Below are 23,087 nucleotides of genomic sequence, written 5' to 3' on the forward strand. Positions count from 1 at the left end.
CCCATCAGTATTCGCAGATTTTGCCATTCGTGGGGATCTCTAGAACGTATCCCCTGTGAATGGCAAGGGTCTCCTGTACCATCTTCAGAAAAAGTGACAAATATAAGACCACTTGGAAACATCCACACTCCAATCACCTTTTTAACTATATTGTCAGAGCCCCAGATTGTACTGATGTCCATATCACCTGAGTCCTGAGAGGTACAGATGACTGCTGGATGGACCACCATTTAGTCAGATCAATAATATGCATGCAGCTTGCACCATAACACTGTAAACAACCAAAAGGAATGCAGAAGAGTTTTAACATCAAGGAACTCCAAGACCAAGCTAGATTCAAGGCTATTCAGCAACACCTTACTGAGAGGCTCTCTGACCTACCTGATAACATCAAGGACATCCAGGCATATTGGGAGGAGCATAAGAACGTTATTCATAAGGAATGCGCTGAATCAATTCGATACTGCACTTACTGTCACCAAGACTGATTTGACAAGAACAATGAGAAAATCCTAGTACTTATCCATCATAAGAGAGCCTCATTCTGCAGCTGGCAAAATGAGCCCTCCAACCAGCAAAAATGAGAGACTAACCACTGGCTCAAAGCTGTAGTTCAAAGGAGGCTACGGGACATCAAGGACCAATGGTGGCCATGGAGATCCAGAGTTTCACTGACCAATATGACATGAGAAGCTTCTTTCAAGCAATAAAAGTAATTCATGGGCCATGTTCCAATAGACCAATGCCCTTGTGATCCCAGGATGGCTTCACCTTTCTCACAGACAATGTATCCATCAAGCAGCACTGGAAGGAGAACTTCAAGACTCTACTCAACCGTGAAACTGAGGTCTCAACTGCCACCATTGAGTCCCTAGTAATAGAACCTCTTGCTGATCCCCCATCCTTCAAGGAAGTCTGGGATGCCATCACTCAGACCAAGAACAGCAAGGTGCCAGGCCCAGATGGCATCCCCACAGAAGTCTTCAAAACTGGTGGAACAGCACTAGCGTAAACATTTCACCAACTTCTCATCAAAATATGGATTAATGAGGAAGTCCTACCTGACTTAAAGAATGCCAACATTGTGACCATCTTCAAGAAAGGGGACAAGTCAGTATGTGGGAACTACTGAGGCATTGCCATCCTCTCCATTGCTGGAAAGATTCTTACTTCCATCCTTCTGAATTGCCTCCTCCCCCTTGCAGAAGATGTCCTTCCAGAATCCCAGTGTGGCTTTAGAAAATTTTAGAGTACCACCAACATGATTTTTATTGCACAACTGATCCATAAGAAGTATAGAGGGCAACACCAGGAGATATTTATGGAATTCATTGACCTAACCAAGGCCTTCAACTATATCAGTCATGAAGCATTATGGAAGGTGCTAGCTAGGTTTAGTTGCCCACCAAAGTTCATCAGTGTCCTCCATGATGTGATGACCACCACAGCCCTTTGCAGTAGATCAGAAACAGACCCATTTACCATCCATACTGGTGTCAAGCAGGGCTGTATCATTACCCCAACCCTTTTTTCCATTTATCTGGCTATGATTTTGATTCTCATTCTTGACTGCCTTCCTCCCAGAATTGGGGTTCAGTACTGAATAAACAGTCAGCTTTTTAACCTGCAGCACCTTCACAGCAAAACAAAAGTTACCAAGACTGTGTGGCAGAGCACAAGTTGTGCCTGCCACTTTAAGAGGTTTAGGCAGGCTACGGACCAGCCGGCAGGTGCAGTCAGGTCCACTTAGGTGGTCACATGACCACAAGGGGGCCACCAGATTGGATGAGGGCTGGACAGCTAGGGTATAAGCCCAGGACCTGGGAGTAGAGCTGGCAGTTACATGAGGGAGCCAATGGAGTAACATCACACAGTCTGAGGAGAGCAGTTCCTAGAGCATCTGGAGGTTAAGGGTAGGAACTATGGGGATGAAGGCGGTTCCTTCTGGTCCTGGGTAAGACCTGAAACTACACCCTGCTGGGGTTGGATGGTGTGGTGGGACTGCCTGTGGTGGGGCAGTCTCTAGGAAATCCCACACCTGTGCCTCCCCAGTGAAAGGTGAGGATGGGGCACCGTGAAACCTCAGCTCCCACTGCCTTGTGGGTACCCCATGGAGGGGAAAGGCTAGGAGTGCACACCCTGACAGAAAAGCACAGGTCCCAGGTCCACTGAGGGGGGCCTGAGACAGGGGCCAAGGCCCACTGAGTGGGGCCTGAGACAGGGGCCAAGGCCCATTGAGTGGGGCCTGTGGCCCAAGGGGTGTAAGGCTAAGTAGCCCAAATGAGGGGCAGAGTAGTGGCCCACTAAGGGATAAAGAGTGGCCTAGAGAAGGGGCCAGGAGGCCAAGGCCCACACAGTGGGGCTTGAGGCCAAATCTGGGGCATAGATTTAGTGCAACCCAGCAAAGGGGAGTTATGGTGAATTAGAAGCTATCTGGAAGGCATGGGAGATGGGGTAGAGGTGGTTTGGAGCCATGTATTTGGCCCAGTACACCATGGCCACAATTAGGGCAGCTTCCTGCATTTAACAACAATTATTGTAACATCAAAGACATGGCAGACGAGTCAGGGCAGACTGTTCTAGTCAGGGGGTGGCCCTATGACATACGTGGCTCAAGGGAGAAGCTCGTAGTTGCCCCCCCTGCTGCAGACTGGCATCACCGACCTTCAGTATTCTGACGACTGGTTATCCTCATGCATACTGAGACTGATCTGCAATCCACCCATGACCTTTTCTCAGGTGCCCATCACAACCTGGGGCTCTCCTTTAACATTGGAAAGACCAAGGTGCTCCATCATTCTGCCCCTGCACAAGCTGTCCTCCCCCCTCCACAAATTACCATTGGTGGAGAACCCCTGGAAAACGTTGAGCATTTCCCATACCTTGGCAGTTGCATCTCCCATTCAGTCAGGATCGATGTAGAAATTGAACATAGGATTCACTGTGCCAGTGTATCCTTCAGAAAGGTGCTTCACCATGTCTTTGCTGACCGAGATCTGCAGATGGAAACTAAGATCCTGGTCTACAATGTAGTGGTAATCCCCACGCTCCTCTACAGGTGTGAGACACGGGTGACGTATTGAAACCATCTTAAAGGCCTGGAATGGTTCCATCCTTGTTGCCTCAGCAAGATTCTTTGCATTCGATGGGAAGACCACTGCACCAATGCCAGCATCCTCTCTGCAGTTAACATAACCAGCGTTGAGGCAAAGATCATGAAACATCAACTCCACTGGGCTGGCCACTGTATGCAGATGGTTGACACTTGTCTCCTGAAGCAAGTCTTCTTCTCTCAGCTTAGTCATGGTAAGAGGACCCACAGAGGACAGAGGACGTGCTACAAGGACACCCTAAAAGCAGTGGCGTAGCGACGGGGGTAGGGGGGTAGGAGGGGGTCATGGCCCTGGCACTGGCCTGTGGTGGGGAGGGGATGTTGGCCAGGCCGAGAGGCCGCAGCGCCTCCCACATTTGGTGTGTGGCCCGCCCTCCTGCCTGGCAGGTTGGGCATTTGTTTACCTGTTATGGATGGAAAATCTGGCCACCACCCCTCCCACAGCGTCCGGTGTGCCATGGTGTCAGTTTCCCCATGGAAGTGGGGCAGGAGAGGGGGCAGCATGCCCTGCTCAGATCACCCCCTGGGCGCCGGAGACTGATGATACACCACTGCCTAAAAGCATACCTTAAGAAGCGGGGCATCAACCCTATAAATTGGAAGTGCTGGCTGGTAACAGGTCTCAATGGTGCTGCACCATACATCAAGCTACAGCCCACTTCAAAGAGAACTGTCTTAGGAAGCTGAGAAATGGCAGAGGAGGAAGGAAAGTGCACAACATCCTGGCTAACAGTTGTGCCCCCCCCTGCCCCCAGGCACCACTTGTCATATCTGTAGAAAAACTTGCAGAACATGGATTGGACTCCTATGCCACCTTAAAACTCACCAGTAATCACCCTTGCAGACATCATCCTTGTATCAAAGGGGAGTCGATGATTTACCCTACCAACAGAAATTCCCTCTCAGAAATGGGTATTTGTGTTTCTAGTATCACAGATACAGGTCTTCTGCTTTCAAGTACTAATAAGCATTCTTGCCAGAATAGCAGCCTTGCTTAAGGAGACTTTCTGCAAGTTTAGTCCACAGTCTTAGCACTTGCAGGTGTTAATATTCTCACCCTCTCAGGGCTGGAATCCAGAAAGGCCATCTTGATACTGTGGTGTGCTTGGTAGCCGTGTTTTTCTGAGACAAAAAGACACAGAAAACTAGAACTCTTGTTTCCAAAATGATACCTTTTATTAGACCAACTGGAAAATGGTTCTTGCCATTTTCCAATTGATCTAATAAAAGGTATCATTTTGGAAACAAGAGTTCTAGTTTTTTGTATATCTTGATACTGTTGCTCCTTCTGGTAAGATCTTTTTTAACTTCAAGTGCCAGGGCTGCTGCTTTGGAATTGGAGGGAGCTAGCTCCAGGCCCTTCATCCTCCTGGAAGCAGAGGGAAGAACACAAAATGCAACCAAAGGTGTTTTTGTCTTGCTGTTTCAGGCCTACACAGTATTTTGCTCTTCAGTTGGGTGAGGTTCTAAGTCAGGAGTAGAGCATTGACCCTTATAGAAAAAGAATTTAAGCTGCACTGTTATTTTCTGGGCTGAAATTTGATAATTAAGCAAATATTGCATGCCTTTGCCTTGGGTGAGCAGCATGAGGTAAACAGGAAGGAATGAGGGATTAAGATGTCTCTCTTCTAAAGGAAGGTGACAAGCCAAGAGCTGTGACACCTTTGCACAGAACTGAGAGGCCCAGCTGTGGGGCTGCATTGTTCAGTGGTGTAGAGCAAATAAAAGCAAAGGGAAAAGAAAACAAGCTATAAAATTCCCCGCAAATCACACAGCTCTTGCAACCGCTGCTTGATGTTTCTTTGACAGCTCTGAGGAATGGCAGGAGAAGGGCTGAGCTTTTGATGTTCCCTCTTCAGTTTTCTTTTGCAAAGGCCCTTGTTAAAATAGCCTCTGTGTTGACATTAGGTTGCATAGGGCAGAGAGATCGGCAACTCCTGGCATGTTCGGTCATGGTGTAATTGTCAGTTGAGAACACTAGCTCTTATTTATTTAACATGGTGCCAGACTGACCAAAGCCCTGCAATGGGTAGAGAATGGTCAGCAAGGAGGACAGAAGGCAGGGTAGACTTGCACCTTATACACTCATTAAATCACAGAGGCATAGCATAGGCTTTCATAAGAAGCAGACTTACTTCATCAGATGGCTGTGAAGGGATCACAGGAAGTCCCTTCACAGCATCTGATGATGTAAGCCCGCTACTTACAAAAGTTTATGCTATGCATCTCTAATTTAGTTAGTCTACAAGGTGCAAATGTACCCTTCCTTCTGCCTGATTTCCAATGAACATGTCAAATTACCTCTGCTCATGGATAGCGATGAGGAGAGAGTATTTAGGTTGTCTTGTTTTGAGTGATAGATATGAAGTACTCAATAATGCTATGGGCACCAAACCATCAAAGGAATAGTAGGGAAGAACATTTGAGAGAACTAAATGAAATCCTTACTTAGGCCACAGTCACAGCTATGCCAAGTGGATGTATCAGTGTATGTGTGTGAAAGTGCATATTGAAGAGAAGAACCCATTTCTAATGCTTAAAACTGAGATGGAGTTGGAAGGAGTCTTAGCTTAGAAAAGCACCAAGAACTTACTGGTGAATTGGACTCTCCCAGGAAGGGTGCACTTGACATATTCTGTATCTAGTACTGTACAGTGAAAAATATATAACAGTAGTTTTCAAACTCCTTAGACCAACTGATTCTTATTCTCCCTGAAAATTTCTTGTGGGCCAGCATCACCCTTATCCTCAAACTTGGTCCGTGACATGTTGGAAGCTACTTTCACTATGATCAGGAGTAAAAAGGACTGAGAGTAACAGGTTGGGGTGTGGCTTTACATTGTCTCATGAAACCATTTACCACAAGGGGCAATGTTTCTGCTTTTGTCTCCTTTTCCACAGCTTGTAACTGCAATCTTCATGCGCGGAGGTGCCGCTTTAATATGGAGCTCTACAAGCTTTCAGGCCGCAAGAGTGGAGGGGTTTGCCTGAACTGTCGACACAACACAGCAGGCCGCCACTGCCATTACTGCAAAGAAGGCTTCTATCGGGACCTGAGCAAGCCAATATCTCACAGGAAAGCATGCAAAGGTACACAGTGAAAGGGTCTGGGGGAAGGGCTGGGATACTATAAAGATCTTTCTTCAGTTGCCTTCCTGTTTGCTGTATTCACATCAAGTTTAACAGGTTATTTTCACTGTACCCTGTCAAAAAGACTGTACCAAAAAAGTACACCCTTACCTTCTAACCCTTTCTTTCCTTCCTTGCCTCATTCCTCATAGCCACAGTCATGAGACCTGCCCAAAGTTGGGCATTTGGATGGAGCCTGAGATATTTTTCAGTATAAGTTTAAAGAAGAAGTTTTAGGGTCAGATTTTTTTGAAAGATCTGTCTCTTGTACCTGCCATTCAGAAAGTATAAAGCCACAACTGTCTGATTAGCATGTAATAAAATCTGTCTTATTTGAAATCAGTTGCAGAGTTAGAAAACTGAAAAATCTGACCCTCTTAAAAAATTGTTTATTCATCCTGTTACAGTCTAACCAGCAGCCATGTGCATGCGTGCACAGGTGCGCGGACACAGATACACACCTCTCACAACTGTTCAGTCATTTTGAGCTGCTATTCAGAACACACGTGGCCAGGCAAGCAAAAAAAAAAAAAGAGAGAGATGGAAAAGAAAACTCAGACAAAGGAGAAGAAAGACAAAGGTGTGAACAGATTGCCAGGGTTATTCAGATTAGCAAATGGGGCTCTCACATTAAAAAGCAAATCTCTGCTTCCCTCTCTTCTCACAGGTGTGCATACCAGCAAACAGTGGTCTCCATTCAACAGGCTTAGCATCTGGGAGAAGAAAGGTTATTCCTCTGACGAACACATATGGACATATATCTCCCATACACAGACAGATTTCAAGCATTAGGGGGGAAAAGTAAAAGAGAACATTCAATCCATGTACAAACAGCTTTACTCCTCTGGACAAAATAATAACAAAAAAAAGTGGGGGTGGAGATCTGTCGAGGCGTAGTGAACCAGTTTAGTTGTCCAGATGTTTTAATTTTCTTCATCAGTGGAAGTAAAACAAGCATGGGGGATACAGGGTATAAGACAAAATGCAAGGGGTTCACAGTGGTTATAGGGAGATCTGCTGAATTCTCTCCAAAAAGTTACTACTCCAGCTGTTCACAGACAGGAATAATTATTGTGCCCCTGCACCAGCAGCGTGTATTCAAATGTCCTTCAGTTTGCTTTTGAATTTTTTGTTGTTGAGATCCAGAGATTAGTATCAGTAGCAAAACTTGTAGATGACTTTTCTCTCTTGTAAGTGAGAATTGCGGCTACATGCAGTAGGGGAAGTACTGGAACAGTAAACTCTTTAGGGTGCCAAGTGAAGGGGAACAAGGTTTAAGTGAGAACTCAGCACATCCGAGGAGACTTGGGTCCAAGTGGATTCTCATCCTCTCAGGATTTATTTGGCTAGTAGGTCCGGGTTGGTTACCACACAACATGTTCTCATTGTTGTTGGATAAGACTCCTCAGCACCTCATGTTCTGCTTTCCCTTTTTCATTTGCATTTATACAAAACAGGGTAAGATCAATTGCATAAAATTAGGTCTTGTTTTAGTTCTCAGCTTCACTATTGAGAGAAAAATGCATTATGGACATAAGCCACCCCAGTCATCTCAGCAAAATACATGGGCAGTCAGCAGGGGCTAATTAGTAGAGATGCAGAGAAAATGCTGGGATTTTCCTTGCAGATCGTTTCAATTTCTTGTTGAAAAAAACAAAAAATATTTAATAAAAAAAAATTAGTTTTGGGCCACATATGGAAGTTGCTTAGTTTTGGCTGAAAAGTTTCCTTTTTTTTTTCTTTTTTCTTTTCTTTGCTTTTCTTTTTACAAAAACCTCATTTTTTTTCCTGTGGAAAGCATAAACTTATACCAAAGGACAATTGTTTAATCAAAAATGCAATTTTCCATTGCAAAACAGTTATAATGGAATTTTTTCAAATGACCCTGCCATCGAGAATTTCTGGAGTCTTAAACAGCTGGGATTTTGGCAGAGGAGAATACAGGTGGAGTGAGAGTGGCCTTGAAAGCAGTCCAACTTTTTGAACAGGAGTGGCCTTCAAAGAGGGGAAAGTAGTTCAGCATCATTACTTGGACACAGCAAAGGCAGGGAGAGCAGGAAGACCAGAAAAAATCCAGCCTAGGGTGGGAAAGCAACTTGGAATAGAAACCTTTTAATATTTTTCAAGCTGCTCAATGGCCCCAATAGAAGTAACTCAAGTGATTGGTAAATTATTTGTGGAGCACAGCCGTGCCTTGCCCTTAATGATCTGAGTGGATATGGTTTGCAATTCAGTTCATATTTTTTATTTCAAGGCAGGGTCCCAGACTAAGTAATAATGTGTTAGATGGAAACAAACAAAGGAAAATTCTGATCACATGGTGTCTTTCCTAATGAAAATAGGAGGGGGAAAACAGGTCCAGAAAGACAGAGAAAAGGGGAAAGAGTGTTTCATCCGTATTTGGATCAAAAGAGCATGTATAAACCTTGTTTCAATGTTGTCTGAGTTGTGGTCACATACTCCAGACGTTATTTTCATTTACACTCAGGCCTTTTACACCATTCTGACACTGTAATTGGGCTGCAGCTATGGATTTGATACAATTATACTTACACCAACAAAAAAGCACTGCCAAAGTATAAAAAGACCTTAGCATAATTGAGAGTCACAGCCTCTGATCTGCATTTTGCAGTTAACTAATTCTGTAGCCCTTACCCCCATATCTGCCCTGTTGTCTAGCCCCAGTTCTGCCTCTGTCTGGCAGCTGCAACTCTGTCATCCTTGCCACTCCTAGGATCCTTCTCCCCCTTCCATGTAGGGAGGTAGACCTGGCTGGAGGATCCAGACCCCTTGTCCCCATGCCTGTGGTTGCAGGGTAAAGGAGAAGTAGAGAGGATCTCATGAATAGTTTACAAGAGGAGACAGAGAAGGTAGGAGCCGAGCCATCCTGCCATGTTTTTGGTTTCTTCCTTTCCCCTCTTGTGACCCTAAGGTCTCTTTCCCCATACCCGATAACTTTTATCATCCCTTGGAAGAAGTGGGGGAGCTCTGCCTGCTACATGCAGCAGCTACGATTGGCTACCAGGAGGAAAGGGAATGATGACTGATGTTGGTTTCTGCACTGACACAGAAGAGGGTGTAAACCCCCCCAGCCCCATGCAGCATCAGCAAGTGTAGGCTTGCTAGCAGACTTTGCAGTTCTCAAAGAATACAAAGAAGCATGAACAGATGAGCCATCATGCATTCATCTTTCACCCTCAGGTACGAGGGAGCCTAAAATCACTAGAGCACAGCAGCCACACTTTGTTTCATGCAAACTTCCAATGTTCCTCTGCAACACAGGCTGCAAGAAGGGACAGTAGGGGCATTCCTCTGGGTTCCCACTTACTAGGAAACTTCTTTGCACCATGAGTTTTTTCATGAGGGTGTTTGACCCTTCATACCTAGAATAATTATTTTATATACATTGCACACGTTTCTACCCTGCTCAGGAGTCTAGGGCTTTTGATCCATTTTTTATTGTTTTAGAACCCCCCCAAAAAATCAAGTTTGGGTTTAAAAAATCCCATAAGCATGGTCTTGGACTCTTGTTTGAACCAGTATGTAATAATGACACTCACCCACACAAAGGTGCCTTGACAACACAGAATCTCAAACTCACCCACTGCAGGATTAGACCCCAGTGCAGGACAGTGTTGACAAGACAGAATCAGTATCTTTTAACTTCCATCTAGCTACTAGTAGATGGCAGTACCTATCCCAGCGAACTGCAGACAGCCCAATGGTTGTTTCATGGAGTGCTCAGGCCATGCTGTGCACCCCACACTCATTTTCTTTTTGTCCCCACTGTTTTCCAGTGCTTTCCTTTACTTACTGCTCTTCCCTCTTCATCTCTCCTCTACACATCCTAAAATCCTACTTCTGAAAGGATTCACCCTGCAATCTGGTTATTTTACCCCTTCTATTACCCCCTCAATTTGCTTGAAACCCCTAGTAGCTTGCAACAGAAGATCATGGGATTTTACCACATCAGTGGGGTTGAGGCTGAAGCATCTAAGCGGCATAGGTGCTGTATAAAACTTTCCCCTGGGGTGCATATTTGTGCTGAAAAATCAGTCCAAAGTATTACAAAGCTTTAGCTGGTGGGAAGGAGCTATTCTAGATCATTTTTTCCTGTGGGAACCAAGTCTCCTGGCCACGTGATTTAATCACAAAGGAACCAGAGTATTCCCTTCTGATCAACCTGACCTTAGTCCTAATGCATCAGGTTTCCAGTCCTAGAACGTTAAAGGCCCGAATAAAACACTGCTTCCACTAAAGTCTGTGGGAGCTTTGCAGTTGCCCTTGGTTGAACAGGATTGGAGTCATGCTGCTTTTATGAGCCCAACTATGAGCAAAAAAAGGCTTTTGATGGAACATCGCTGAGGGCCCAGTAGGAGTTATGCTCTGAGCACTTCTTTCCTTCCCCTTCTAATGCTCTCAAAGGCCTGTAGTCAGTGAAATATGGCCTAAATCAGTAAGTCACCTTTCTTATGACTGCTTGCTGTTGATATGCTGGTATCAGACTCTTCTAAGGGAGCTGACTATTAAATCTGTGCTGGTAACTATCCCATCTCAAAACAAATATTTTTTGCCTATAGGCTGAAATTGCTATGACAACTACTTTAGCTTTTCATAGCCTGCAGAGGGCTTCTCCAAGTCAGGGGAGAATTGATCGAGCAATGTCCCACTGCTATTGATGTACCATTTTTATGTCTGCCAAACTAGCAGCTTCTACAAGCATTAAAGGTGAACTTAATTGTTGTGCAGAGGGACAGCATTATCCCCCTGCATCCCCACTGTGCTAGTGCATGTATCTTGTGCTCTCTTTAGCATGGCAATAAAAGTCATACTGGGGAAGACTTATCTAATGGCTAGTGCACAGGTTTGGAAGGAAGGAGACCTGTGTTCTCATCCTTTCTCTTCCACTAACTCACTGTGTGACTTTCGGCAGGTTGGTTGCCCACTGGGAATCACACTTATTGATCTTCAAAATATTTTGCAGTACCTTTGTGAAAAGATCTGTCATTTACTAAGTTCACTTTGCCAGGATGTTTTTGTTGATTTAGTGTGCTCTTGAACTGTTCTTGCTCTTGAAATTTGAGATCAACAGATTTGAATATATTTCCCTATCTGCCCTATTAAGACAAAAAGGTGGTCATTGGAGCTAATACATTTAAAAGGATGTAAATATGCTAATGAATGAGAAGCTGCCAACACTCCAGCTATTCAGTCCAATTTCACAGTACTTGGAATGGTTTATTGTCAGTGTAATCTGTTGTCCTATATAAACGCAGATGAAATAAAGTTTCTTGCAGCAAAAGGAGGTCATTGCAACATAGTTTTCTGGAGAACTATTTACAGTATACAGGGTTTTAGTTTTCCCAATTGTTTTTTATCAGCCTTGGGTCTATTTCAATATATGCTCTAAAATAAAAGAAACATACAAATAGCTACCATCTAACCATTGTAGCCATTTCTCCATTGATAACAATGTTAATTTATCATCTCACCAAGCCATCTGTCAACCTGGGATAACCTAGGCCAGGTTTTCCAGAATCTCATGTGAACCGAATACATTTAGAATTAAGAAATTAACTGTCCTATTACATCTGCCATCACCCTTACAAATGACTTGTGTTTCATCTCATAGAGCACACTGTGCTTCTCTATAAGACTTGATTCTTTCAACCATTGCACTGCTGCACTCACTTTTTTACTTTTAACACATTTAAATGAATGCATTTAATCAAATACAAATGTCTAGTAAACATAAAATTGATACTATTAAGCAAGCATGCAGCAACGTCTTGCAAGCAAGCGTATGTTGGCTGGTGTGAACTCATAACAAATGTGCTATGACAGTTCTGTTGAAGGTGTTTCTATGTAACAATTCAGCTTCATTAATTCAGCCTAACAGACGCATTTAGCTAAACCACTTTTCCTCATCCTTGTTTTTTTCATCTTTCACTCCATATTATCACTGAGTTGTATTTCTCAATAATACATCTAATAGCATGGTAATAGTGAATGTTGAATGAATAAAATTGTGTTATCAATAGTTAAATTTTTGTGCATTTTTGTCCTCAATTTTTATATAGCAAACCTGACATTTATAATTTCAGTAAAAATTGATGTTATAATATGGTATGATATGTTCACCTTTATAATTTCAGTGAAAACATTTTTAAGTGCTTTTAACATTTCCCTGCTATGGCAGGAACCAAAAACATGCAGCATAAGCTTGTGAAATAAATTGTGAACAGAAAATTAAATTGACCAATGAAATTGACTCCTGCCCAGACTGAAAGATCATTTTTAAAAAAGGACGAAAAAAAGATAATGAAAAATGCATCCATATTAAAAAGAATATTTTATTTAAAAAAAACTCCAAGTGGTCTTTGGAATACAGGTAAGGAAATGTGTCCCTGCTTGGGGACTTTACAAATTACTTCTAACCTGACAGTGTCCATTTTTGCTATTATGTTTACTGTATGTTTGCCTCCTTCCTGTTACCTTCTCAGAAAGAAGGTTTTTGGTGGATTCAGAGGGTGTCTCTCAGATCCAGGGAACAGCGAGAAAATGGCATGAAAGCACATAGAAAACTTTTGCTAGATTAGCAGCATGCTCAGCTACACATTGCCATTTGGCTGAGAACCACATGCAGAGGAGCTGACGACAGATTGAAAAGCGATATTGCATGAAGTGGCAGCATTGGAGTTATGCCAAGGCCTACCAGGGCATACACTGGAAGCAAAAGAAGAAGAATTACATCTGATAGTGGGTGGCTGGACAAAATGAGAGATGACACTGATTCAAGAAGGGCCTTGGTGCCTCTCAGGTCTGGAGATCAGACCGCGCAGGTAGATTGTAATAATTCTAGAATGACTTTGGCATCTCGTGAATGGAGCGAGGGGGTCTAACTAGTGGTGATCCAAAACCCACTGAAATCAACAGGAGCATTTCCAGTGACCTACAGGTGAACCATAACTGAATACAATGCTCCTTGTTTTAGCAGCTGAACTAAGAACTGTGGTTCATTTCTTAACTATTTGGGCTTATACCAATATCCCTGAGAAATCTGGTGACAACCTATTTTGGGATAACCTATGCATCAGTAAAACGACTCTAAAATTGCATTTTTAGTGAAATCTATCAACACATGTGACAGTTGGAATATTACTAACTAACCTTTTAAGATTTGGGACCACAAGGAGTTGTGTTTTCAGTCTCTCGTTGTTATCAGTGGGATCAAGATTGGGCCCTAAAACGAGAATAAAAACTGTGCCTTTCCTTAGAGATAAAGTTTTGTGTATATTTTGATTTCCTTTTCACCACCAACTCTGAATGATGTTGCAAGTGAAATTCCACATCTCGGTCCCATGTAAACCCCTTCTATCATGAGCCGTTATAAATAGAATTGATTCCACTAGCACTTTTGATTAAATTCAGTCCTGATATTTACCAGACTTTCAGTACTAATGTAATTATGTTGAAACAGAGATCCTGAAGGGTTTTATAGTGTTGCAATAAAACAGTTCTGCACTTTGGGGAAAGGATTTACACGCTTTTGATGAAAAGATGACAAATGATATTAGCCATGAATACACTTGCACTAAGACTGCCAATGTAAACCTAATGAGGAGGGGCAGAATTGGTATATGTGAGAGTGGAAGTTAGATCACCTAATGCAGAACCAAAAAATTTGTTAAGAAAATGAATTTCCCCCTCCACCTTATGATTTTGGATCAATATCTACACAGACTTCCAAAAGAATTTAAAATCATGATTGGCAAATTATTACACAGCCTATGTAAACTTGTGTATTTAGTGGCTTAAACTCATAGGCCGCATCCCCACATGCAGGCATGTGGGATTTGGGCTGTCACAAACCTCTTTGTGGTGCCACAAACTGCATGCATGGAAGATTAAAATGTGCCCTGTGCTGCAAATGTGCAGCACGAGGGCAAAATTTGCTAGCAAGATTTCTGAGGAGCAAAAAAAAAAACCTTGGAAAAAAAGCAGTGCAGCAAATGTTACAATAGCATGCACCAGAAAAAACAGAGGCTTGGTCTTCCAGGGAGATGCTCTGGCTGCTGGCCAGTGTCTCCACTCCTCCATTTGTGCCCTGGCTGCTCCAGCAGACTGGGAGCTGGGAGCAGTGAAGCAAGAGCAGTTTGTCCAAAGCAGGACAGTGTCCCACAATAAAGCACATGTGCAGGGGTGTGTACTGTGGCTCAAAGTAACCGCACAAATTTGTGCCACTACTGTTTGTGCCACTGTAGGCACATGCCCCTGCATATCTAGACACAGTCATATAGGCTTGCTTTTTTTTTTTTGAGAAAGATTGGGCCAAAACACCAAATGCTTTCCACAACTGCCATTTGCAATCACACTGTCTGTGTGTACAGAACCATAACTTCCATTATACCGTCATGCACCTTGGGAGTTGGTGCATGGATGTGATCCTGTGCACTGGTCTGATCCTGCACACTGAATCTGGCAGCACAAACCTGATTCCATGCACCACATCCAGCCATATACCATCCCAATTCTACATGCTGAATATATCTTTACACTGGCCTGATTATGCACACTGAATCTAGCCACTCTTTGGTCCAATCCTGCATGTTGCCTGAACCTGTGTGTGTCCCAATCCTCTATGCTGCATCTGGCTTTGCAGAGACTAAATCCCACACTTTGGTTCTGGCCATGACAGCCTGACCCCACATGCTGGATCTGGCCTGACCCTGTATGCCAAATCTGCCCATGTACCAGATCCACTGCAGACCAAGGATCTAGCACGCATAACCATACCATCTGGCCTGCAGGACCCCCCACACATCTGGAAATTTGGCAGCAGAAGAGTAGCAATTAATGGTCTCACTGCTCCCCCAGCACCAAATTTCCAAACCTGTGGGGAGCCTAGGGTAAACTTTTCACATGGCAACATTCACCAGGTTGCAAACACACCTGCAGATTTTTTGCACCTGCTAATGGATGAACTGGAAGGCCTTACAGATGAAGTTAGTTTTGTTTATTGTGTTGAGATGATCACCCTAGCCAGGTGTCAACAAGCCTGAGCCAACTCTGCCCAGAGCCAACTCTGATGCTCTTTGAAGATGGAGCTATGGGGTCCTTGAGATCAAGAGGGAACACCATAATGACAACTAAACATTTGTTTCAAACAAAGGTTACTCCATCCTTATTTCTGGAAATAAGAGTGCAGGTTGTAAACAAGGCTTCCCTGCTTATTCCTTCTAATGGGCCTTTGCTTTTTGCTGTCATTAAAAAGGATACCAAAAAGTATGATCCGTAGAGGGACTGGGGCACAGCTACACCGAACTTCCTGAGCTAGCTCTGCTTTTCCTCCTGTAGCCCTTCAGAGAATACTTGTTAGCCATGTCAATGGCTAAGTCTTTTCTGAATCCTGCAAAGCCTTGGCCTTGGTGATAGTTCATGGCCATTAGAATAACTGCATTGTAGAGAGAAGTATTTCCTTTTCAGTTTTCTGCCTTTCAATTTCATTGGCCATTTCCTTGTTCCCATATCCATGAAACAGTGAATGGGAGCTACTGACCTCTCTTCTCTGGGTCATCCATTAGTATACTTTTCATCTGTCACCTTACTCTTCGCCTCTTCAAGGTATACAGTCCCAATCTTTACAGTCTTCCTGTAGAGGCTGTTTTTAGCTCTAGCTGTGCCTGCTTTTTCCTCAGACCTGAAGAAGAGTGTACTGCATTTGCCTCTGTGCCATCATAAAACAGTTTCCCCATTTAGGATTGCCCAGGCATGCATTGACACTCCAGTGCAGTCCCAGGGCTGGGACTGCCAATCAGCTGATTGATAGTCTCAGCCATGGGACCACACCAGAACTGGCTTTCCCCTGCTTACAGAGATCCACCTCAGAGATTCCCTGGGGTACATCTCTGCAAGTAGGGAACTTGTCACCTGTTGTCCCACAGGATCAACAGGTGGAACAACAGGCAATATATGTTTCACCCAGTAAAGTGGATAAGCTATGTCAAGACACATTTTATTTAGCAATTTCTACTTATACCCTAAGTCTGTCCCAGCCATGCAGTTGGTCCAATAGACCAAAGTAGTTTACTGGTATATCCATTTTTATAATCATTATTTAAAGCATTGCAGCCATTCCCTTGGAAAAGATCAACATTTCTGCACAACAGGGCTGTTCACCTTCTAAGTGGCTGGGAGCTGCATGCCACCCAGGCTGTACTAGTGGGACCTGCATGCACGGGGCTGCACTAGTGTGAGCCATGAACCCCCAGGGCCACATTCCCCTGCTTCACTGTGCATGCAGGCAGCCCAGTGCTGCACAGTGCACACAGCAGCCATGGCACTGTGGGCAGCTCTTGCATCAGGCACATGGGCTGTCCCCACCTCAGCTCCCCCATGCCATGGGCTCCCCTGGTATTGTGAGCTGCCCTGCCCCACTCCCTGGGGCAGGAGCAAGAAGTGAAAGCTGAGTGAGGAAGGAGGAGCCTGGAGACCCCTGTAGATTCCCCAGAGCAATAGGGGGAGCAATGGCCAATTGAGAGCTCAGGGCCCACACATTAACTCCTTGTGTGCAGCCAGTAGGACAGCCCTGCTGTCAAATATTTTAACCTTCTGTTTGGAAGGGAAGATTATGACACTGATTCACTGTGTGGCCGTGGACAGGTAAGTTCACCTTAAGGTCCCCCTGTAAAATGGACATGACAGAAAATTGGCCTGGGAGGGACCTCAGGAGGTCATCTAGTTCAACCACCTGCCCAAGGCAGGATCATTCCTGTGTAAGTAATGCCTATCAAGTGCTTGTCTAATCTGTACTTAACAACTTCCAAGGATGGAGATTCATCAACCTCTCTAGGGAATCTGTTTCAATGCTGAACTCTCCTCATACTGACCAAGTTTTTCTAATGCCCATCCTAAGTTACAACTTAAGAACATTGCTTCTTGTCCTGGCCCCTATCACTTATAGAATACCATAGTTATTAGCATACCACAAGTCCCACTTTCCCCCCAAATAAGACACACATCTTACTTTGGGAAGGCAGAATGAAGGTAAAAAATATGTTTCTTTCCTTGAAAAAGGGGTTTGTTCTGTGCTAAGTGCAGGACTTTGTACTTGTCCTTATTGAACCTCATGAGATTCCTTTTGGCCCAATCCTCCAATTTGTCTGGGTCACTCTGAATCTTAGCCCTACCCTTCAGTGTTTATACTACAGCCCCTAGCTTGGTGTCATGCACAGATTTGCCAAGGGTGCACTCTGTGCCATATTCCATATCATTGATGAAGACATTGAACCAAACTGGCCCCAAGACCGACTCCTGAGACACTCCACTTGATTCCAGCTGCCAACTAGACATAGAGCCTTTGAGCCCAACGATCCAGCCAGTTTTTTATCCACCTTACAGTCCATTCATCCAGCCCATACTTCCATAGCCTTTCTGCAAGACTGTTGTGGGAAACCATATCAAAAGCCTTGATGAAGTCAAGGTATATCACATCCACTGCTCTCCCCACATCCACAGAGCCAGTCATCTCATCATAGAAGACAATCAGATTGGTCAGCCATGATTTGCCCTTGGTGAATCCATGCTGACTGTTCCTAATCACTTTCTTCTCCTCCCAGTGCTTAGTAATGGATTCCTTGAGGATCTGCTTCATGATTTTCCCAGGGAATGAGGTGAGGCTGACTGGTCTGTCGTTCCCTGGATCTTCCTTCTTTCTTTTCTTGAAGATGGGCTCTATATTTGCCCTTATAGGGCACATCCTCACAAGCACATGTGCGGTTTGTGGCACCTTAAAAGCTGTTTGAGGTGCTCCAAGCCACATGTGGTGCATGTGCACTCATGCACCGCTAATTAGCAGCATGATGGAGGTTTTTTAACACCATGAGATCCCAGTGTCAAAAAAAACCCGCCACTAAAAAAAAAGTGTGGCAGCACACACTGCAGTAGTGTACATCACCAGGGACTGGAGCCTGGCCAGCTAGAGCCATGTTCTGTGCTAGAGTGCACCTGCAGGAGCGTGCCACTGGATAAATAGTAGTGGCACAAATATGTAGCACAAATATGTGCCACTGATACTTGTCCCATAGAAAATGTGTGCCCCTGCACATGTGCACTCATGGGGATACACCCATGCAGTGCAAATCATGTTTCCTAGACTCCTAATCATTTTTGTCACTCTTCACTGGACTTCCTCTAATTTGTCTGTGTCTTTCTTGAAGTGCAGTGCCCAAAACTGCACACAGTACTCTAAATGAGGCCTTGCCATTGCTGAATAGAAGAACTGCTTCTCTGCACTTGCAAGTGACACTTGTGTTATTTAATCCTGCATGCTATCAGCCTTTCTTTGCATCAAGCACATGCTGTTGGCTCATATTCGTCTTGGGGGTCAGTATAACCCCCAGGTCCTTTTCCACAGTTCCAAAGCCTAGCCTGTCATTCCTCAGGTTGTTCTGTATTTGTATATGCATTTGTTTTGTCCAAAGTGAAGAACTTTGCACTTGTCTTCATTGAATTTCATTCTATTAATTTTGGACCATTTTCCCAGTTTATTAAGGTCATTTTGAATCTTAATCCCATCCTTCAGTTGTCTGCAACTCCACCCAATTTAATGCCACCCTGCACTTGACCCTATCCTTCAACTCAGTTAGGCTTCTTTACAGGGGTATAGGTTATAGCCATGTTGGTCTAAGGATATAGGCAGACAAGGTTCTTTGGGTAAACCCGATATCTTTTATTAGACCAACTCAAATAACTGGAAAAATTCTTAGCAAGCTTTCAGGTACTAATACCTTTTGTCAGGCTGAGAAAGTGTCTGCACAGACCAACTGCAGATGCTTCCTCAGCCTGACAAAGGGTATATCTGAAAGCTTGCAAAAAAGAATTTTGCCAACTATTTTTAGTTGATCGAATAAAAGATACCAGATTTACCCAAAAAACCTTAGGCTTCCTTAGGCATTTTGAGACCTTCCAGTGAAAGCACTAAGCTTCATTTTTAAAATTATATTTACAATATTGAGAAGGCATTGTCCTAATTTCAGCAAAACGCTCCAGCCTATGACTATTTATATAGCCCTTGCAGATGTAAGAAACTTTAATGGAATTTAAGCACCTGCTTGAAGTTAAGCAGGGGATTATATGATATTCTGAATAAGGATGGGTTGCTGAACTATGGCTGTAACGGAATATTTCTGTGGCTCAACACTGATACCTAGACATGTTCTAATTTTTTCAAGACAGGTATGGATCCACGACCGGACCTCGGTCCTGTGCTTCCTTTTGTGCATGTGCTCTAGTTAAAAGTTATTTCTAATTAAATATAATCCTTGTATGTCATTAGCAAGGAACAAAACCAAATATTGGAAAAAATGCAATCCCCTTTTCTCTCCAGATCCTCCAGTGCTCCCCTGATGTATACTCTGAAATGTGTGTGTAATATATACTCTCCAGAATGCCGAGAACTGCAAATACCACACTGTGGTTTTGTATTAATCTTTATATATCTAAAGCTTTCAGTGCTTGCTTTCTTCATTGAATACCCTGCACCTCTGTGTATCTTTCCCTGGAAGTGTCCCAGTGTCTGTGCCACTTCTCAGTTTCTTTGCATGTTAACTGAGCTTAGGGCAAAATCTTGCTCTCTGATCTTCATAGCAGATCTTATTTCTGACTTTTTTCTCTTCCTGGTTACAATTCAGGATATCTTCCCAACACCTCAGCAGTTAAGCACAAACTTGGCTCCAGTGAAACTTAAGCATCTGCTTAAAGGTGTCCTGAATCAGAACCACTGTGTTACAGACTGTTGTGCATGAAAGGAAAGGAAAATTTTAGAGTACAGGGCATTAGCCTTCAAGGTGGGAGTGAAAGCCATTTCCATTTGAAAAAACATGACTCGAGGGAAAGTTGGGTAATCGTTACCATTCACACTCGAGTCTGAGAACCCTTGTCATGTATACAGCCTTAAACTCCAGATCGCAAAAGCCAACCTACACATTTAAGAAAGCAAGCAAGCTCAATATGGTCATATTAAAACCAAAAATTCACTTAAGCTACAGATATCTTAAAACTTCACGGAAGTCAGCAATTTCGCATATTGTTCCCACCCCACCTCCCTTCTGGTATGATTTTTGTTCCTTTCTAAGTTTAAGCTCTTCAGATGGGGTTGGGTCCTTCTGGAACTGCACTTCCGGCAGATGGTCATTTCATGCCCCCACCTCTTAGGCCTGGAAATCCCTTTACTTCTTTATGAATAAAGGGAGTGCAAGTCAACACGTTAATAATTTCTCAGCCTAGGTCCCCAGCATAAATTGAGAACACCATGCCATATTTAAGCTGTGTTTGTGTTCTTCCGCAAAGCTTTCCTTTCTTCTCAGACAATACAGTCTTGGATTTTCAGACATTTCTGAGATACTGTCTTACATCTCATGTCAAATTTAAAACAGACACAGCTTAGAGGAGGGGAAGGAGAAGGAACAAGAGAGGGCCTTTGACATTCTTCAAAAAGGCTGCAACGACATCTGGACATAAACAAGGCATCATCTGACTGGAACAACTGACCTCCGGTGCAATTCCCAGTGCTGTTCTGACATGTCCGGTTGGCTTCCCCACTGAAACCTCCAAAGCCTGAGTGTGCCCAGTATGTCAGAAATATTTCCAGATCCCCTGCCTTGTGATCATATCTCAGTAGAGCAGCCAGGCACACGTGCAGAAAGGCTGCACTTCCACAGATGCTTTCTCTGGAATAGCATCAGCATTTGGCTTCAAGAATTAGCTTGTTTTGCACAACATAATATAAGCAGAACCCAAAACAACAGCCACCCTAGAACAAATATGGTAGAGAGAGAATCAATGGAGAGTTGATCCAAACTGCCCACATCTTTTTTTTAGGAAACAAGGATCATGGTTGAGTAGGAAGAGTGGAGAATGGCTGATCTGAACAATTACAGGGCTAACGTTGTAATGATATTCTTTGTCCAAAGCACCTCTGAAAAGAAAAAGAATTGAAACAGAAACTATTGGGAAAATCCTGGCTCAGCTGAAGTCAGTGGAAGTTTTGTTTTTGAATTCAGAGAGGGACACATTTCTCCCCATGTATATGAAGAGAAATGTGTGAATGTGCTTTGTCAATAGGTCTTCTGCTCCTCATTCCCTCTTGGAAAACTTCCCTGTAATCATTATACATTAAAACCTCACTGTTTTGCCCAGCAGTATTACTAGAGTTGCATCTATGGGATGCTTATAAATTACACTTGTGTGATATGCAAACAGAATTATTGATAACCACAGGGATTGAAGTACTCATTCATAACACCTGCATAAAAGCAGCAGTAAAACCCAAACACTTTAAGTTTAGCATCAGTGAGAATTTTTCTAAGCTTTACATTATTAAAGCGTCAGTAATACAGTGATCACTAGTTATAGATTATCAGCAGTGGGCAGTCCAATATAAGGAGGAGAAGTTACAGGCTCTTGGGGGTGGGGTTTGTTTCAAAGTCCTATAATTATTCCATTGTTTGCATCTCCAAAGACTGGACTTAATTACAGTTGCTCAAAGCCCTTTCTGGGTTAATCCAACTTGTTGCTTAATGGAGGCATTGTTAAGCCTGTCTGGTATAAGAAATGAGCTGTGAAGTTAGAAATAATTAGCTAAAAAGCTACTGATGCTGCTGCTAAAACCACAGGATTCCCTGAGTTCCTGTTTCATAAACAGGAAATTAGAGAGGACACTGAGGAGCAGCACACTAGCAGGTGCACTTGGAAATGGAATGGAGTTATTTGCCTGTACCTGATCAGAAAATGTATCAGTTTTGCTGGCTGGAAACCTTTGGATCTCTTAAGTACTAAAGGATGCACAGACAAACGCAGGGGATACGATGTAAACATGAAGAAAACAACAGTAAATTCTGCTCACAACACTCAACGTTTCTTCTGAAGTGATCAACAGCGAGCTGGTAGTTAACCACATCAGTACAGTATAGAAAGTCACTGCTAGGTTTCAGAATGAACACAGAGAGGTCGCGTGACTTCTGCTGCAAGTTCCTTTTCCAGGTAGCAGTTCTGGTTGGAAAGAAAAATGTCTAAGTTCGCCAAGGGGTGTTAAGACATGCACGTTTCCATGAGCATTCACTTTCAACAGTTTGTACCACAACGTCCATGTGCTGCCTCTGTGGGAAACTCTGAAGGAACAGCTATCTGCTTCCCCAGCAGTGAATGGCCCATTAGGAGCAAGCATATAATCAAGTGGTGTAAATCTCCCCTCCCTGCAGTAGCCCACGTGTGTCTAGTTCTCAAACTGAAACTATCTACACCAGATTAGGGTAACATTTTCCTGACAAATCTCCAAATCAAGTGGCATTTCTCGTTTATATGCATAAGTGGCACTTACATAGCTGTGTAAATGCAATTTTTGCCACTTATGTGCAGTTTGGCTTTCATTTGCCTTTGTGGAAGCATGGTTTCCTGCAGTACCCATTTGAATATGCTCAGAAGGATGTATTATGTCTTTGAAGGCTCTGGGAAGAAGAGGAACGCCTAGGCACACGCACAACTCCATGGAAGTTCCTGAAGATGTAGCAGGAGGAAAGTTGCAAATAGTGACTTTTTGACAGGGCAGGAGTGGCAGACCCTCTCACCTTTTAGTCTAGTAGCCTGGTGGTTAGGGGATCTGCCCAAGTAGGACACCTGGGGGGGTTGAGGTTGCATTACTCACTGGGAAGGAGTGTGTGTTAGCACCTTTAAAGAGAGCAGGTCCTAGCACTTGTTTCTGTCCCTCATAGTTTCTATGCACCTTGTATTTAATAGTTATTGGATAAGATGCATAAAGAATAGCGAGATAATTTCTTCCTTACTGGGA

General features: G+C 43.6%; 1 protein-coding gene across 3 annotated transcripts in view; it reads left to right on the plus strand.

Annotated features, from left to right (window-relative positions):
* Nucleotides 1-23,087, plus strand: part of NTN1 (netrin 1) — a 255,273-nt gene that overhangs the window by 145,300 nt on the left and 86,886 nt on the right. For all 3 annotated transcript variants that reach the window (XM_019502100.1, XM_019502096.1, XM_019502106.1), the window contains one exon: nucleotides 6,014-6,202. In XM_019502100.1, coding sequence (XP_019357645.1) covers nucleotides 6,014-6,202 — 189 coding nt within the window. The remainder of the gene's footprint in view (nucleotides 1-6,013; nucleotides 6,203-23,087) is intronic.

This window comes from Gavialis gangeticus, unplaced genomic scaffold, assembly GCF_001723915.1.
Source record: "Gavialis gangeticus isolate Ggan-Ray unplaced genomic scaffold, GavGan_comp1, whole genome shotgun sequence".
Taxonomy (NCBI): Eukaryota; Metazoa; Chordata; order Crocodylia; family Gavialidae; genus Gavialis; species Gavialis gangeticus.